At 55.4% G+C, this 19,152-nt stretch overlaps 1 protein-coding gene across 2 annotated transcripts in view; it reads left to right on the top strand.

Moving 5' to 3' along the window:
- Positions 1–9,895: 9,895 nt before the first annotated feature.
- DUSP22 (dual specificity phosphatase 22) overlaps positions 9,896–19,152 on the top strand; it is a 61,615-nt gene continuing 52,358 nt past the window's right edge. Inside the window, exon 1 of one of the 2 annotated variants that reach the window (XM_004618812.2) lies at positions 9,896–10,221. In XM_004618812.2, coding sequence (XP_004618869.1) covers positions 10,201–10,221 — 21 coding nt within the window. In that variant the 5' untranslated portion in view covers positions 9,896–10,200. The remainder of the gene's footprint in view (positions 10,222–19,152) is intronic. The other variant, XM_004618811.2, reaches the window with a different exon arrangement.

Here is a 19,152-nt window from a genome sequence, read left to right as displayed (position 1 = left end):
CTAACCTCAGCATTATTCAGCTTGGGACCCTCTGCAAGTCACGAGGAAGGGGTGTGCCTGGCGCTTGGGACCCTCTGCAAGTCACCAGGAAGGGGTGTGCCTGGCGCTTGGGGACCCTCTGCAAGTCACGAGGAAGGGGTGTGCCTGGCATTAAAGTTCTTTTTAGCTCATTCAAAACCAAGGTGGCTCGCTCCTCCACAGATGCACCTGAGCCATAGAGCATTGCCAGGGGCGGCCCCTGACGCCCGGGGGCGGGGGGGCAGGACTTTCCCTTTTAAAACCAGGAAAATCTAGATCAGCCAAGACAGTCAAGACATTCACCCTCCATGAAAGAGCTGCCACTATTCAAGGAAAACGTACACACACACACACACACACACACACACACACACACACACACACACACACACACACACACACACACACACGTCGTTACACCAAAAGAAGCCTCCTACCACAGGCTGGATGAAATAACCACAATGCTTCCTGTGCCCCTGTGTTGGCTGTTACGACTGCAGAAAGAGAGAGAGAGAGAGAGATGATGAAGGGAAAAGTTCATCTGAATTTGGACCCATTTCTGTGGGGTGGCAAGATGTGCGTGTGCCAAGTCACCTTATCAGCGGCGCCATCCCCGCCCCCTCCCCTCCCCCCTGCACGTGGCCCCCCTGGGTGACGGCTCTGTGAAACGTGGACTTGCAGAAGGGGGTCCTGCCACGTCAACGTCACATCGTTTTCTGCCGGCGGAGCTGGAGACCTCAGATTCCCTGAAGGCCAAGTCCGCCCGTGGCCGGGCAGCGGCCCGCGTCCCTCCCGGCAGGACACACGCCACGACCTGAGCCGGGCTGGGCTCCTCGCGCTTTGGAACAGGAAAGGGGCGGATCTGACAGCATCAGCACATTTTCGGGAAACGGTTTGCGATGAAGAAGATCTTGCTCTGTGTCTGTCCGGAATATAAGTGGCACCTTGGTGAATCGGTGCCACCTTGGCCTGCCCCCGTGCCTGGGTGTCTCAGAGGTGACAGGGGCCTGACTTCCTGTGCCCGGGCTGCACCGTGCTGTCTGCACAGCTGTTCCTGCGCGAGGCGGTGTTTGCTGGAACTCGAAGCGCTGCCTCGAAAGCATGCACAGGTGTGACAGAGGGACGGAGAACGGCCCAGCCCGCACCTGGAACAGGGACTGTCTTCAGGGTGTGTGCCTGCCACAACCACACAGCCCGCTGCTTGTCACCTCGGGAGAGGCCAAGCCGTCGAGCTCCTAGGGGTGCAGGGGGCGTTTAGTTCAACAGGATGGGCTGGACTTAACCAGCTTGTGGCAAGATAGCACCCACTCGCTTTATTATCTAGTGCGTATAAATGCATTTTGTGTTGGCTTGATAGTCAGCAGTGCCCAGGGGCTGCTGCCCAGAGCTGATGGCCGGGGATTGCTCAGGGGACCCTGCCCGGGGCTCTGGCACTGCAGCTCTGCGAGGTGTCACCATGGCCCAGGGCTGACGGCCTGGGATTGCTCAGGGGACCCTGCCCAGGGCTCTGGCACTACAGCTCTGCGAGGTGTCGCCACGGCCCAGGGCTGCACTGCACCTCTGCGAGGTGTCGCCACTGCCCAGAGCTGACGGCCGGGGATTGCTCAGGGGACCCTGCCCAGGGCTCTGGCACTACAGCTCTGCGAGGTGTCACCACGGCCCAGGGCTGCACTGCACCTCTGCGAGGTGTCGCCACGGCCCGCTTCCCATTCTAACGCTAAAGCTCTCACCCAGAGCTTGGAAACCTGCACATTTGCAAACGTGGTCATGAGACAGGGTCCCCTGCAGACGTTTCCGGGGGTCTGCCATCGCTTCGGCAGTTCCCAAGCTTACCCTGGTCTCCGCAGAGCCAGCGCCGACACCTGCCCTTCGCGGCTGCCCTGAGCAGACGCCGAGAAAGGATAACTGCAGCCTCGGTGTCGCCACGACCCTGTGCCCTTTTCTCTTATGCTGGGAAGGCGAAGGACTCGGGGCCTCGACCAGTCAGGGAATAACAAGCTGTGGCTGTGCGGGGATGGGCTTTGTGTGTGTGCGGGGGGCGCGAAGGCAGGAGGCATTATGCCGCAGGCCAAACGTTGGGTGGGAGAGATACAGGTGCTTGGTGAGGCCAAGAAAGGAAGTGAGCCCTGAGCCCGATCACTTGCTGCAACAGCCCTTTCCAGGTGGGGGTCGTCCCGTCACCGAAGGGCTTTGCATGACGAGTGACACATTGAAATAGTGATAAGTATTCACACATGTAAAACCCAGCCATGTTAAATAGTGACGCCCTGACGTCATGTGCAGTGGACTTCCCCTCTCACAATAAGTAAAAAAAACTTCTCTTGGGACATTCCATTCTGGGAGGAAAGCCCCTTCCTCCCCAGCCCCCTCCCCAGACACTTGCTAAATGTCTTCAGGTCCACTGCACTTTCTGTGTGACACCAGACGGTGGGCGAGCACTCGGGCCGGGGCCTCCCGGCTAGGGGAGGACTCGGGGCCACGGGTGGCAGTGCGTGTCGACAGTGCATAGGACACTGCGCCTGCCCCGTCATTGCTCAGAGCTGGGGCTCCCCGGGCCCGCGGGCACCTGAAGAAGCAGAAGTGTCCCAGGGAGGGGGGCTGCGTGCCGGCGTGCCCGAGGCGGAGATTGGGGTCCTCTGACCTCTCCAGGGTCGCGGGCCCAGAGGTGCTTCCAGTAGGGCTTGATGGCGACTCGGGGGCTCCGAACACACAACTGAGGAAAGGCGGCTGGCGCGGGGCTGTCTGACAGCACCCAGCTGACTTAGTCAAGAAAGTCAGCCGCGGCCACAGCAGAAGCAGAGGAGGGTGCTGGCCTTGCACGCTGCCCAGCCGGGTCCTGTCCCCCGGCGTCCCAGAGGGTCCCCTGGCCCTGCAGGCGTGAGCCCCGATCCCGCAGAGCCAGGAGTAAGCCCTGGGCAGTCCAGTCTGGTCCCCAAATACTACAAAATCAGGCCCCGGTTGCATCTGTTACCACGGCCATAGGACACAGGTGCAAGAGGTTATTCTGTTCAGTCCAAAAAGTACCAGTGGCTCAGAGTTTGGATTTTGGTGGCTGTTTGGGGGAAGGATCATCAACTATGCAAAGCTTCCCTCCTTTCCTTCCCTCCCTCCCTCCCTCCTTCCCTCCCTCCCTCCCTCCCTTCTTTCCTCCTTCCTTCCTTCCTTCCTTCCTTCCTTCCTTCCTTCCTTCCTTCCTTCCTTCCTTCCTTCCTTCCTTCCTTCCTTCCTTCCTTCCTTCCTTCCTCCCTCCCTCCCTCCCTCCTTCCCTCCCTTCCTCCCCCCTCCCTCCCTTCCTCCCTTCCTTCCCCCTTCCTTCCTTCCTTCCTTCCTTCCTTCCTTCCTTCCTTCCTTCCTTCCTTCCTTCCTTCCTTCCTTCCTTCCTTCCTTCCTTCCTTCCTTCCTTCCTTCCTTCCTTCCTTCCTGCTCCCTCTCCCTTCCAGTCTGTTCCTTCCTTGGCAGACAGGGCCAACCTCATCCACATAAGGACATAACCAACCTGTTTAATGGGCGAAATCCCCCAAAATGGTCTTATTAGGGGTGGAGCCTCTCAGGGTTGTTCTAGGTGCGTGGGGTTCTTGATCAGTGGCGCAGATGGTTCAGTGCAAGGCCGCGGGTGGGGGCGCTGTTTGATGTCTCCACGCCAGCGCTGTTGGTAGTGCTTCCAGGGCCACACCCAGCCACAGAGACCACGACAGAGCCCGGGGCCTGTTGCATGCAAACACGCTCCTTAGCTGCTTCCCTACCTCTCTGGGCCTAGGAACAGCTTACTGGGTGGGGATTTGGGTCACATCCTGCGGTGTTACCCCGGGGTCTCTCTCTGCTCAGTGGCCACTGAGGGTGTCATTGGTGCTATGGGGATTACCTTAACCTCTGTCTGGTCTCTCCATCCCAGGAATAAGTTCATTTTATTTATTTATTTATTGCTTTTTGGGTCACACCTGGCCGTGCATGGGGGTTACTCCTGACTCACGCATTCAGGAATGACTCCTGGCGGTGCTCGGGGGACCCTATGGGATGCTGGGAATCAAACCCAGGTGGGCCGCGTGCAAGGCAAATGCCCTCCCCACTGTGCTAGCACTCCAGTCCCCCAAGAATAAGTTCTTAACCAAAGCTCCAGCGAGCACTGAACTCTACCAATGACAGCGATCGGCAGCCCAGGGGTGGGGCCGCTCCATATGGAAAGTGCCACCAAGTGGCCAGAGGGCCTGGCCGGGGGCGGGGGGGGGGGGGGTGGGGGTGGGGGGACAGAGGATCTGTGAACTTTGCACCTGAACAGATCAACACCTTCCCAGCTGTGTTTTCTCCCCTGAATCAATAAACACCGAATGTTTCCTCCTCCTGGGAACTAGTTCAATCAGTCCCAAGTGGTTGCTGCTGATAAGAAACTTGTGATTGCGGGTGGCCGGAGTGATAGCACAGTGGGGAGGGCCCTCACCTTGCATGTGGCCAACCCAGGTTCCATCCCCAGCATCCCATAGGGTCCCCTGAGCACTGCCAGGAGTGATTCCTGAGTGTGGAGCCAGGAGTAACCCCTGAGTAATAGAGGTTGTGGCCTTCCCCCTCAAAAAGAGAAGCTCATGGTTTTGGAAGCAAGGTGTGTGACCATGCAAGGACATTGACTTGGGCGCCTTCCACGACCTGCAGGCTGACAATGGCATCCCCTTCCACTCCAATGTTAGGAGCTTCCAGCACCCTCCTTGGCCTGTTGCTTGGTTCTCCTGTCCTCCCGATAACCCTTCTCCAGCCTCACAGCCTTCCCAGGAACGCACGACACGCCAGCTTTGGGACTCGCAGCCCCCTGCCTGCTGGCATCTGCCATCATCGCCCTCCTCCACATGCCCCAGGCCCCTCTGCTGTGCTTGGAGGAGGTTTTCCCAATTAATATTCTCCTGAGGCCTGTACTTTGAGCTCCCCCAATTAAAAAAGATATATTTATTTATTTATTTATTTTAGTTGTGTCATATCCAGCGGTGCTCAGGAAATCCTATGTGCTATCAGCAATTCAAACAGGTCAGCCGCATGCAAGTCAAGTACCTGACTGCCTGTATTATCTTTCCACCCCCCTCCTCCAAGATTCTCCAAGTGCGAGAAGAAAACCAAGTTTATACCCAGAAGACGGCTTGGCATGCAGGACACACTGAGGTCATGTGTTCACCAGGCACCTAGGGGCCCCTCTCCTAGTGAGGACATTCTGCCAGGCCCCAGTAGTCAATCAGGTCACCACAAGTTATTCTGGAAAGTTCTGGAAAAAGTAAAAGAGAATGTTCAGTGCTTTTGCCTCAGGAGTTGCAGGCTCTGCCATTTCTTTTTTCCTTCTTTCCACGATTCATTAGATTTTCTCTAGCTTTCTTTTCAGTCATGCTTTGGCGAGATGAGTCATCATTTGAACTCCCTGTTCTTGTCTGACAGGACTAACCCCATAACTGCAAATGATTGCAAGAGAGAGAGACCAACAGATTATCTCTGTTGCCCTTTATACAAATGATCTCTGGCAGAAGATGTGTTTTTACCTTTTCAAGGGCTGAGAGTTAAAAAAAAATGTGGGGTGCTACTGGTTTACTGATAGAGGCCAAAGTCCTTCTAGATATCCTACAATGTACGGGACAGCCCCACAACAAAAAAAAATTACCCAACTCCAAATGTCAGCGGTGCTGAGGTTGAGAAAACTCTGAATTATAGTATATTCAAAAGGCCAAGGAAGAGTACATTGCAACTTCTCACTAGGCCTGAGGTTTGTGTCAATTCTCTGAAATTATCTGTAACATCTCAGATGATGTGGCTGACCCAAATGTTTGAACTTCTGCCGTGGGCTTTTACACGGGCTTGCCTACGAGTTCAAAGTTGCAGTTCACTCAGTACTAGAGCACTCACAGGTTCTAACCACCGTGCACAAATCCAGCCACCCTGTGTGACTTGCAGGTCCTTCTTCATGGGGCACACACGAGGACTTTTCTTGTTTGGGAGTTGTGAACTACGATGAGATAAGAAAACAGCAAGAAGGAAAGTAGAAGTAAAAAATAATGACAGAGAATGAAATTCCACCACTGAGAGGGAGTGAGAGCGAGTGCAGATGAACAGATCGGTTGTTCTGTGGGCATTTGTTGAGAGTTATCTGCCTTATTTGATTTCTGTATGCAGGGGTCAGAGAGGAAAAAGGAAGAGGATGGGAAGGAGTTAAGAAACTTGAAAATGGGTCCCCTGAAAGTTGAACCTGAAAAATACCTCGAAGGCAGAACTATGAAAATGAAAAGAGAGAAAACCCACACGTGGGGTGAAATTGGATCAGACTTTCTTTCCTTAATTTTAATCACAAAAGACAAAAGAGCCAGAGGAGAATGATGGCCTTAGGATGGTGAGGGGTTCATCTAGGAACGAGGACAGCCTGGATAAAAGGAAGTGCAAGAAAACGCAGTCTCTGGTGGAGAATCCCCTTCTACACAAAGGCACACACAAGTACATACAAACATGTATATATACACACATATATGCATACATATATATACTATTTTTATGTTTGTTTGGCGGCCACACCAGGCAGTGCTCAAGGGTTAACTCCTGGCTCTGTGCTCAGGGATCACTTTTGGTGGGAGACCAGATGTGGTGCCAGGGATCAAACCTGAGTTGGCCCCGTGCAAGGCAAACATCCTATTGCCCTATTGCTCCCACCCAAGAATATATATCTATCATGTCAAATTTCTTGAAAATTTACGTGCTATCCTTGGCCAGAGCCACGGTAATCTCCGAGTCATCCCAATTTCGAAATGTGCAACCAGAGTGAGACTACAAAATGGTTTTTTTCCCCATAACTTCCAGTGTTAATGGTCCCTCTCCATCCTGTGATTTATTTCTTTCTCTTTCTCATTTAGCCAAGAGGACAAATTTGAAGATCGCTTCGAGCATGTAGAACCTGCCCCACAGGGCCAGAATGTCAGTTTAAGCCACTTGGCCTTGGCAAGGTTTCAGTCCAAAAGTCAGCCCTCAGCCGGTCATCTCAACACGATAGGCAGGTTTGCTCTCAATGAGGAGAGAAAGAAAGTGCTCAGGGATAGTGGGAGGAAAGTTGTGTTACGGAGCCAGGTTATGGGCAAGACCCCACTATGAACTGTGTTCACAGAGGCTTGTCTGCCGACTCACAGCTCAGGTGGACGAGAGGCCAACAGAGGCTCGAAGCCGCTGCTGTGGGCATCTCCAAATCCTCACAGCTCCATGCTCTCATTTAATGGAGAGGAGAAAGAACAGTTTGGAGAAGTTGCTCATTTAACTCCAGGTCACTGAGAATTAGGAACAGGAGCTGGTCTTGGGATGCCCCACTTAGCTCCTGGCCGTGCTGCGTTGTCTCAAAGCGGGCGTGTGGAAGGAAGCAAGAGGACAGGGAGCAGGTGAGCGGGACCCGGGCTGTGCAGGTGACCGGGGGCGGGAGGGAGAGGAGGAAGTGAAGGGGACAGGGAAAGGACACCTAAGCTGGCGGCAGAGGGCGGTCAGGAGGGGGTAAGGAAGGGGGCTGGCAAGGAGAAGATTTGGGGGCACACGATGGGGAAGGTCCTTCACACAGGATTCCATCGCCCGTTGCTGCCCACGTGACGTGACATATAAGGAATCACCACAGCTGGAGCTGCAGCTCTTTCCCCAACAGCACTTGAGGAGGGAGAGCGAGAACAGAGGGTTAGGTGCTGGCCTTGCTCATGGCCCACCCAGGTCCAATCCCTGACACCCCCAGAACGATTCCTAAGCACTTAGCCAGGAGTAAGCCCTCAGCACCCCCTGGTGTGCCTCCCTCCCCCAAACAAAAAAAGCATTCCTTGCCTTCACTGATTTGGGGCCTGGGGGCTTCCAAGCAGTGCTCCAGGGGCCCAAGGGCTGGCGGATCAATGCTGGGGATGACCCGGTGGCGCTGAGGGACACCCAGGCATCCGTAGAGAGGCTCTGGCCTGCTAGGGCTGCCCAAAGCTTTCCTGGGGTCTGCTGGGCTGCACGTGGCAATGCTCGGGGGTCTGTGTGGAGTGGGGATTGAATACATGCAAGGCAGGCACCTTTATTAGCTCTCCAGACCCCTAATCGCTTCACCCCTGCACCCCTTAGCTCTCTGGAAGTCATTCATGTTTTTCAGGAAACACTGACTGTTGTTGAACCCTGTTTTGTGCCAGGTACTATCCCAGGCCATGCAGCTAGAGTCGTAAGACAGTAAGCTGTGAAGAAGGTAAGAGGCGCTTTCATCCTGGAAGTTGCTGTCTGGGAATACAAAAGTGTCAATAACCCTAATAATGTCTGATCGTGTTAAGTGAGTGTAGAGAAAATATGGGGTGGTGTAAGAGTGGATGGGGGGCCGCTTTAATTGAGGGGACAGTGTCAGGAAAGCTGTGAGGAAGCGACATTCCGTCCAGGACATCAAGAGTCAAGAATCCTCTATGCAAAGAGTAGGGCCCTGAGATGAGGCGTGAGCACAGACCATGAGGGCAGGGCGGTAAGGAACACACACTGGCGAGGAGATTCCGGTGGAACCGAGTCCGAATCCGTTTCAGGTGGGCCAGCTGCAAACTGCGTATTAAAAACTTGTTAAACTCCTACTCTCTGCAGGACATGCTGGGTACCAGATAAAAAATTCAGCTCCGGGGCTCCGTCCCCAAGGAAGGAAAGATGCTGTTTCGTGAGGCTGGCAGAGGATCGCAAACAACTGCGGGGCGAACCGCGCAGAGCAGGGCGAGGAGAGCAGGCAGAAGCCAGCCGGCAACCCAAGCGTGCACCTGCTGAAGACCGTGATCGGAAGGCGAGGACACGCCAGAAATCCAGAGCCACACCCTGTGGTCTGAGACCGGGACATCTGCCTCCCCAGCTCGGGGGTCAGGCCGCCCCAGACATGAGTCACCGAGCGCACCTTTCCCCACCGGTTCGGGCTTCTCGGTCTCCGTGGGCGGGGCGCGGCCAGAGGAATCCCCCTCCCGGGGCCTAAATCTGTCGCGCCCAGAAAACCCAGGCGCCTACTTTAGCACCTGATTCACCACCGAGGCAGTCGAGGCAGGGCGGCGACTGCTGGGAAGAGCCCCCTCGTCCCGCCGGGCGCCCTACAGGGGAAAGACCCGTCGGAGTTTTCAGCAGTCGGGCCCGGGACTCGCCGCTGCCGAGGGGGCGGGGCTCAAGGACTCTGACCCCGCCCCCAAGTCAGGCACCGTCCAGAGGGGGCGGAACTAGCCGCTCAGGCCCCGCCCACGCAGCCAGGCTCTGGCTATAGAGGCGGGGCTAGACTCGCAGGCTCCGTATCCTCAGCTCGGCTCGGGCCGGTGGGAGCGGGGCTAGATTAGCAAGCCCCGCCCACGCAGCCAGGCTCCAGCCGCTGGAGGCGAGACTAGACTCCACCCCCTCAGCTAAGCACCTGCCGGAGGGGGCGGGGCTAGACGCGCAGGCCCCGCCCACTAAGCCAGGCTCCAGTCGCTGGAGGCAGGGCTAGATTCGCAGGCTCCGCATCCCCAGACAGGCCCGGGCCACTGGGGGCGGAGCTAGACCCGCAGGCCCCGCCCACACGGCCAGACTCCAGGTCGCTGGGGCGGGGCTAGCCCCGCAGGCCCCGCCTCCAAGCCGCGGGGGGCTCGGGGAAAGCGGCCGCTGCGGCTCCGGCTGCGCGTGCGCGCTCGGTCCCGGCCGCCTGCCGAGGCGCCGTAGTCCCCGCGGCCCCGGGAGTCGCGGTCCTCTCGGTTCCCGCCCCCGCTGTCCCCGCACCCCGCAACGTCTCGGCCATCCCCCGCTCACACGCGCACACGCACACACACGCACCCCGGGCCCTGGTTCCCGCAGGGGCGGAGTGCGGGGCGCGGCCGCCGCATCCCGACTACAAGTCCCAGGGAGCCGGCGGGTGGGGGGTGGGGGACGCGCGGGCCACCGCGGCCGTTCCCCGGCGGGGACGCGCGGCCTGTGCCCGCGGGGCCGGGAAGTCCGGGGCGGGCCCGCGGGAGCGCTCGGTGGCCCCGCCGGGCCCCCGGAGCCGCCCGGCGCCGCGACAGCCCCCGACCCCGCGCGTGTGTGCGTGCGTGCGTGTGTGTCTGTGTGTGTCTCTGTGTGTGTTTGTGTGTGTCGCGGTTGTGCAGCACGAAATTCCTCCCGCCGCCCCGCCCGCTCCTCCCTCGTCCTGTCGCAACTCGCACGAGTGCGCGGCCACCTCCTTGCCGCGGGTGCTCGGTCCACTCGGCCACCATGGGGAATGGGATGAACAAGGTAACGTGCTTCTCGATCGTTCGCGCGGCGCGGCGCCCCCGCGCTCCAGCCGGGCGCCCCCGGGCGCGGGGAAAGCCCCCGGCCGCCGCCTCCCCTCCCCTCCCCTCCCCCACGCTGTCAATCACCGCGGGCGCACCCCGGGACCCGGGGCGGGCGAGTCGGGGCGCGGGGCGGCGCGTCTGGGGCCGCGATCGCCCTGTCCAGCTTGTTTGGGGTGCCCCCCCGGCCCCCGGCGCCGCTGCCCTTTCCCGGCAAGCGGTGACCCCGCTGCCCGCCGGTGCGTTTTGCGGCTGGGAACTTGCGCGCCCTTTAAGAGCGTTGACACTTGTGCCGGGACCTCCGCGGAGAAGGGTTGTGGTTTCTTCTTCTTCTTCTTTTTTTTTTCTTCTTCTCTTTTCCCCTCCCCTTTACTCGGCTCTTGAAGCATCCCCACCACCCACATTACTAGTAAACTGGAGTACAGAGTGGTCTGTGATTTCCTCTTTCTCGTCTGTGTGTGTGTGTGTGCGTGTGTGTGTGTGTGTGTGTGTGTGTGTGTGTGTGTGTGTACAGATGAGGTGTTTTTTTTTTATTGTTTTGTTTCGTTTTGTTTTTTTCCTTGACGGACAGAGAAGTTGACAAACGTCCCAGCCTTGAGATGTGTTAAAATACCCAGGGAGGGCTGAGGGCAGGGGGCGGGGAGCAGCTTGAACCTGGTTTTCTGCGGGGCTCCTGCCCTCCTGCTGCAGGGCACCTGTGGAGCAGCTGCAGGGCCCTCGTTCCTTCCACGCCAGCCGCTGCTCTCCTGTCTCTCCTCTCTGTCTCTGTCTCTGCTCACACCTCGCTGGACCCAGCTTCCCGCTGCCTCCACCAGCCTTAGGTTCTTCCGTCCCTCCCTGGCCTTGGAAGTGCCAGATTCCAGCTCTCCCAGCTGAGCGTTGCCTGCAGCCTAGTTTTGTATTATATAAAGTCTTATATGTCCGAGCCCCGCGTGCAGCCCGGGAAGGACAGGTGCCCCCCCCCCCTCCCCGCCCCAGTCTTTGAGATGGGCCTGGGAGAGATGGTCCTGGGTCAGCGCCCCTTCCCTGCAGGATTCCTCATTGGCCAGCCCTGGTGGGGCGGGGGAGGGGGGCTTTTTCTCACTCATTTCACTGCTTAGTCAGCAGGTTTTGTTCTTTTGAGCTGGAGATTGATGCTTAGAGAGACAGCCTCAGGAGTCCTGAAAGTTCAGGAAGGGAAGGAAAGTGTGTGTGAGAGAGGGAGAGGTAGAGAGAGGTAGAGAGAGCAAGCGTGTTTTCACGCTGGACGGGATGCTCCACCAGCCTCCTCAGCCCTGGAGCCTTTTGCTTTGTAAAGAAATAGCCTCCGTGTTCTGTTTGCCTTCCCGTTTATTGTGGCCATACCCCGGCTTTCCTTTGGTGTTTTTTTTTTTTTTTTTTTTTACAGTTTTTCTCCACTCAGGCTATTTACTCTTCTTTCTTGCCGCATCTAGTTTAATTGTATTGTACTATTATAATTTGAAGAGCCTAAGGAGGAATACAAATGATGACCCTAGGGGTCAAAGTACATTTCAGGTTTTTTGCCAAAGTAGTGAAAATCCGTATTATGATTTTTACCTTTCGAAGAAAGGCGTAAATTTCTAAAGTGGTATTGTCATAAACATTTTCGAACAGAAGTACCATGGCTGTTGTCAATGCAAAAACGGAGAAATAGATTTAGAGACTTCAGTAATTCCACAGATGTTTATTGGATACACACATTATCCAGTTGAGGAGAATGGAGATGATTCTAATAGTAAATGCCAACAGAAATATAATGTGACGCATATGTGTAAGTTAAAATGTAATGGCCACAATAAGGTATTTCAAAAGCAGGTGAACTTGATTTTAATGATAGAATGTATTTCATTGAAATACACATAGAATATTGGTGTTTTGAATGTCACCAATATATAAAATTATTCAAAGACAGATTTTTTTTTTTTTTTTTTGCTGTTTGAGTCACACCCAGCAATGCACAGGGATTTCTCCTAGCTGTGCACTCAGGAACCACCCCTGGCGGTGCTCAGGGGACCATATGGGATGCTGGGATTCGAACCCGGGTCGGCTGCATGCAAGGCAAATGCCCTACCCACTATGCTATCACTCCAGCCCCTCAAATACAGATTTAAGTGTCTTGGTCCCAAGTCTTCAAAGTGTCTCTGGTTTCAATTCCTTTTCTTTGGGGATTGGCCGAGTTTTCTGTGTCTCACGGGCCTAGGTGTCACACTGTAGGTCATTTGGGTCACATAGATATAACGGATGCAGCTTATCAGAAAGGCGGCCATCCCCCAAAGGACCTCTCTGGAACAGAGACGCGTAAGCAGAGACTTGGGCATTGTCCAGAGTAGCGGGATTGAATTAGTGACGAGCAGATTGCTGGAAGCCGGAAATGAAAAGCCTGAACTAGATTAGTTCCATGGATGACGATGTGACGTGGAATTAGACTTCATCTTCCCCCCCTCATCTATTTCTTGTTTTAAAGGTTGTTTCGGGGAATCGGTGGGATTATTGTCAGGTACTCATCTATAAGTTAAAAACGCGCCATGTCTTGGGAACCGGAAACCCACCATTCTGTGTGTGGGTCTGAGTTTCCCGGGACCAGTTGCTCATCCTTGGCAAAAAAAAAAAAAAACAGTGAATGATCTGACTTGATTTTGGTTTGGTTTGGGGTGGGGTGTGACACCCCTGGCTTTCTAATCAGGAGTTGTTTCAGGAAGTGCTTGCTCGGGCGAGGATGTGGTGGCAGGGATTGAGCCCGGCCATCCCGCGGGCCTGGACGCCCTCAGCCTGTTGAGCGCTCTCCCGGCTTCTCTGCCTTCTGCAGGCAGATCAGTTCTTGTTTAATCCTCACGTCTTCGCCGAGGCGGCGGATCTTCTCATCAATCCACCCTGGCCCGGCCGAGCGTCACGCTCTCAGGGGGGTGTGCCCAGCGCGTGAACACAGAGCATCGCACTCTGCTGCCGGTGCCTGACCCTTTCCCAGACGAGCAGGAAGCAGCAGCCAGCAGTGAGGTCTCTTGCTTTGGAGCCTCCCTGATAAACACGGGGCTGTTTATCACCCTGAGCCCCCCTGAGCCCCCAGGAGGCCAGTTTGACTTCTCCTCTCGATACCGACTGGAAGACAGAGACTGGGCATCCAAGTAGTGTCCGTCGGAGGTTGCGGAGCTGGCCCCTGTGGCCCCTGGCTCGGGAGACAGCAGAAGGCTCCCCTGTGCGGCCGGGTGCCAGCCTGTCCCAGCTGCGTCCCACAGCTGCTGAGAAGGAGCCCGGGAGCGCCGGGGCCTGTTTGGAGAGCTGACCACGGCCCCACTCACTTGCCCCCCGTCCCCCCTCCCAGGGCCCCCCAGAGCGGTGGCGTTCTTTCCACCTGCTGCTTCACAGGGGAGGGCCACAGAGATTAGGTCACCGGCCTGCAGTCACGCAGCTGGTGAGTGGCAGAGGCCGAGGTCCCCAGCCAGGTGGTCTGGCTCGAGGCCACGGCCCAGAAACGCTAAAGGGCAGTCCAGGAAATAGCTCGCACGGGGTTAGGGTTAAGCAGACCAGCCCTCGCATGCAAATGTCAGGTCTTCGTGGAGCCTTTGAAAACTCCAAGTTGACTCAATTTTCTCAAGGGTCTGAACCCTCAGATGGTCTATTTTTTTTTGAGGGGGGGAGGAGGAGTATGGGGAGGCTCTACAAAGTGTTTGTTGCAATCCTCAGTGCCCTGTTTGGGGGCTTCAATTCCCCCCACGAAATCAAAGAAGTATCCAAGTTCTCTGTCAGCTCCTGATCGCCCTGCAGGCAGGCCCCGGAGTGGGCTGGACTGTTGCCGTTTCTGGGGCAGGACTTGGGGGTCTCTGTGCCTCTGGCTACCTGGTCTGGTGGCCTCAGTCTCTCCCGCTGCTTGGTGTCCTGCCGAAGTGACCTGCCTGGCGAGGGTAGAGACGATCCCCAGGCTCAGGGCCAGGGGAGGGACCCCTTCCCCCTAGCGTGTCACCCTTCCGTAAGGACGCCCTCCAGGGGGACACAGGGAGGAGGGCCGGGCTGCTTCCGGACCTTGCTCGGCCACCAGCCCCGTGACGTCCCCAGCTGCCGCTGCCGTGGATGTCTGGGTCCTTCAGGGCACCAGCTCAGCAAGCTCGTCTCCTCTCTCGCTCCCTAACCTGTCACATGACCGTCCTGCCGGTCCCGGCGCGGATGCTCGAGAGAAGCACATGAGAATTTATCAGGGGACATTCTTCTACACTGCCCCGTGTTCCTGGGCTCGTGCCCGGAGTGGTCACGTGATGCGGTTTGACACCTCTGGGGGCCGCCTCTTGGCTCCTGGGGAACATAAAGACTCAGCTGAGAGTGTCAGAGTGCTCCAGGGGCCAGGGGCCAGGGGGCCCAGCCCCGCCCAGGCCCCCGGGCAGGACTCCCTGGCCTCAGTGTTCACGTCGTGCATGGACTGGACGCCAGGCATTGTGGGCTGGACACAGCCCTGGGGGTCAGCCTAATCTGGACCTCGCGGGAGGTTGGGCAGCTCCCAGCCCCCCACGCCCTCCTTCCCACGCCGGCTGGGAGAGAGACTCCGGCCACTGCCCGATGCCCTTTGGGGGAGCAAAATCACGGCGCGCGGAGAACCCCCGAGCTGCTCTTTTGCTTCTCAGAACCGCCTAAGCGCCCTGTGGTCTAGAACTGTCACTCCCCAAAGAGCAGCACGCGGCCGACAGGTTCCCCAGCCTTGTTGCATCATGCTGGGGGTGGGTGGGTGGTGTGGGGGGGGTGGTGACGCCTGAAGGTGGCGGGAGGAGGGGTGCGTCAACTCAAATTTGAAATTTAAAATTGGCGGCGCTTGAAGGTCAGACTTTCCAGTCAGATGCTGCTGTTTCCACAAGGCGGGCGGCTTCCTCTGACCCGCCCCCTTCCCCTTTCATCACACGGGTATCGAACATGCCCCCGGGGGGCGGGGGGGGGCGGTCATGGAGTAGGATGGGAATGAAAGGCAAGAAGACCCGGCCTCCCAGGTGGGTCCCGGGCAGCTGCCAGAGGGTCCGTGTGCAGGGAGTGAGCGTCCTGCCACGGGGCGGCGAAGGGGGCACCGCTTCTGTGTCCATGCTGAGCTCAGCCATCGAGGGACAGAGCACACCGGGGGTCCTGGTCCTCTTCCGATGGATGCCAGTAGGAAATCAGCCTCACTGTTGATTTCAGAGCGAAGAGACAGAAGCATAAGCCAGTGTTTGTTATCGTTTGTTTGTTTGTTTGTTTGTGTTTTTTTTATGGCTCACACCCGGCGATGCACAGGGGTTCCTCCTGGTTCTACACTCAGGAATCACTCCTGGTAGTGCTCGGGGGACCCTATGAGATGCTGGGAATCGGACCCGGGTTGGCCGCATGCAAGGCAAACGCCCTCCCCACTGTGCTGCCCCCATAAGGCAGTGTTTAAAGACACAAAAGTATTCTCACATTCCTCTTCTCACCCTCGGCCTTTAACCCGCACATAGGCTAACCCCCTGGCCAGACGGCAGGCAGGCAGAGACTGTGCCGAGTCACCCCTTGGGGACTCTGCCAGAAGTTTTCTCCTCCTCCCCGCCGTGCGAGTGTGTTCTTATCGAGGAAGACTTAAGCGCTCCCCGCCCGCCCGCACCCCCCCACCCTGCCCTGCTGGTCGGTCAGGAATTTAATCTCTGCCATCAGCTCGGGTGGCGGTGGTAGATTCCCTGACATCCTGAAGCAGACGTGAAATGTTTAAAAAATAAACCCAGAACTATTTCCTGCCATAGAAGCTGGAGTCTCGGGTGCTCAAGGGCTTTGTTTGCGGCCGAGGATTCGGTTTTGTGCTGGCTGGGTCGGGTGGCGGGGGCCACGGTGGGCCCCGCCCGGGCTGCGGCTGCCTTCATCCTCTGTCCCAGACACTCTTTCCAGAAAACAGAAAACAAGCCTCTGTTTTCACCAGCCGCGTTCCAGGGCCCGTCATCCCTGCTTCTGTGTTCCATATTTTCTTTCTTTCTTTTTTAACTCAGTGATGTGCTTCTGCGGGGGCCAGGCTCCATGACAAACTTGTTGGGGGACAGAGTGCAGGAACAAGGCCATGAAAGTCGATCCAAAAGTCAGGCCGCATTGTCATCGAGGTGCTGATGCAGGTGAAAGCAGACCAGGGAAGCTGGCGGGCAGGGAAAGGCATCCCGGGAACTGTCCGTGGACGAGCAGCCCGGGCAGAGGAGAAGACGAGCTGTTTCTGAAGCCTGAAGATGATTCAGAGCGATTTGGCGCTGACGCCTTGGGAGTGATGAAACACTTCCATGTTGTAGCTAGAAGCTTTTTTCCCCCGTGATCCGTCCTGCCTTCTTCCTGGGCGGAGATGGTGTTACTCACGCTGTGTTCTTTCTCCCACCTGCATTCCACTTGGTGAATTCTCTGGCCAACCAGTTTGTCCCAGTGAGCGTTGTTCTACCCTCACTTCTTTGCAAGACCATCTCTCTGCTAGAAAACGATTCATTCAATTTTCTCTTTCTCTGCTCTTGGGATCACCACCGACAATAATATTGGGGGAGTCAGCAAGTCACTTTTTTCTTTTAGTTTTAACATAGCACAGCAGGTAGGGTGTTTGCCTTGCACACAGCGGACCCTGGTTCAATTCCTCCATCCCTCTCGGAAAGCCCCAGCAAGCTACTGAGAGTATCCTGCCCTCACGGCAGAGCCTGGCAAGCTCCCTGTGGCATATTCGATATGCCAAAAATAGTGACAACAAGTCTCGCAATGGAAACGTTACTGGTGCCTGCTCAAGCAAATCGATGAACAACCAGACCACATTCATTGAGTTATGAAGCTGACATAGTGGTGTAAAAGCTTGAGTATTTGTGAGCTTTTTGTTCTCCTTGCACATAAAAATGTGTCTTCGGACCAGTGGCTTGGCACTCCAACCTTCCCTGAGCCTCATGCTTTATAAGTCTGAATGAAAGAAGCTGCAGAAAGAAACAGGGATTGGGCAATCTGCTTTTCTCTTTTTTTTTGCCAGCCTTTGAAACTCTAGTTTTCTCCGCTGGCTTGGAAAACAGTTAAGAGTTTGGAGGCACAACTCTGAACTCGCTCGAAGTGACTTACAAATATTTACATACCCGTGGAGAGAGCATCCGCAATGATTTTTGTCGTTTTCTCCTTGATTTCCATTAAGTTCTGCTCCAGCCTCTCTCTGGGATAACGTGCCTCTAGCAAAGACGCCTGCACTGCGGGCCTGGCCGTCACAGACCCCTGCAGAGGCCCACCCAGGGCAGAGAGGGGCTGAGTCCCCCTCCAGGGCTCCTCTCCCATCTTCACCCCTCCCTGGCCTGGTTCTCGCTCCGCCCTCGCTACTGTGCTCTCATCACCCTGTGGCTCATCCCCTTGTGGGAGAGAAACTTACCTGCTCACGGGGACCACATGGGCCTGCGGCTCGTTCCTCCTCTGTGTCCCCACAGCCTGCCACGGAGTCCAGCACGGCTGGACGGCCATGACACTGTCCACTTGCGGCTTCTATGGGAAGAGCCGGGCCCTGCTCTCCGTAGTTGGGGCTGGTGGGAGAGGGGGGTTCCCGTACTCGGGAAAGGGCCGCGAATGGCCAGAACATGACCAAGATGTTTGTTCACTAGACGGCTTTTATATTTACACATGTTGGCTTGGGGGCCGCAACTCATGGTGCTCTGGGCTCCCTCCTGGCTCTGTGCTCAGGGATCACTCCTGGCAGTGCTCAAGGGACCATATGTACAATAGGTTGGCTGCATGCAAGGCACGTGTGCTCTCTCTCTCTCTGGCCCCAGGAGGTTATAAACTTTCGTGTGCCCCGGAGAGACCCTAAATGATGGGGAGATCTTCTCCAAGAGAGAAACAGGAAGGGCCCAAACAGGCCACACTGCAGGAAGGAGCCACTTCCCCAGCAGTTACGTGATATCAATGGTAAATCAATCACTGTATCACTGTATCACTGTCGTCCCGTTGCTCATCGATTTGCTTGAGCGGGTGCTAGTAATGTCTCCATTCGTCCTGTCCCATTCAGGGTCAGGGGAATGAGGCCCATTATTGTTACTGTTTTGGCATGTCGAATATGACATGGTTAGCTTGCCGTGCGAGATTCTGCGTCGATCTCTTCCGGGAGCTTTGTTTGATAGAAGATAGTAGAGTGAGTAAAATACTTGTCCCACGTAAAAGTTCAGGTTTAATTCCCAGTAACCACATATGGTTCTCTGAGATGCTCCAATCATGAGTTCTGAGCACAGAGCCAGGAATAAGATCAGACTGAGCACAGCTAAATATGATCCAAACATACCACCTAGCCAAAAAAATAAAGAAAAATTTAAAACTAAAATTTGTCAGAAATCAAGTGAAAGAGTTATGTATGTGGCTTCAGTAATTCAGAAAAGAACAACAAAAATACTTTTCATGAATGGCGGGGTATAAAAGACCTCCACGTAGAGAATCAGCATGGCAGGTTGTTTGACTTACAAGAATACAAAAGAGAATGTTTAAAGGACGTGAAATCAAATTGAGTATTCAGCTCTTATTTTAAAAACAAGGTGGAAATGAGTATAAAATGTATAAATAATGATAAATTATTACTAATAAATATATCAATTGATATGTGTTTTATATAATGTATTAAAAAATATAACATTAATGTGTGAAAACTAGCCTGATGTTATATATTAGCATTTTTGGAGTAAGAGAATGTGGAATGTAATTTTTTCAAGAAAGGCTCTTTATTCTTTGTGTGTGATTATTTTTATTTATTTATTTTTTAATTAGTGAGTCACAGTGAGGGTACAGTTACAGATTCAAACATTTCGTGCTTGTTTTTCCCTCATGCGGTGTTCGGGAGCCCATCCCTCCACCAGTGTCCATTCTCCACCACCAATGAACAAGGCTCTTTATTTTTAAAAAAATTATTTTGTCTAAAAACCATACATGTATACATGCACAC

Source organism: Sorex araneus, chromosome 2 (genome assembly GCF_027595985.1).
Source record: "Sorex araneus isolate mSorAra2 chromosome 2, mSorAra2.pri, whole genome shotgun sequence".
Taxonomy (NCBI): domain Eukaryota; kingdom Metazoa; phylum Chordata; class Mammalia; order Eulipotyphla; family Soricidae; genus Sorex; species Sorex araneus.
Note: the sequence above shows the minus strand (reverse complement) of the source record. Positions and strands in the feature narration are given on the sequence as shown.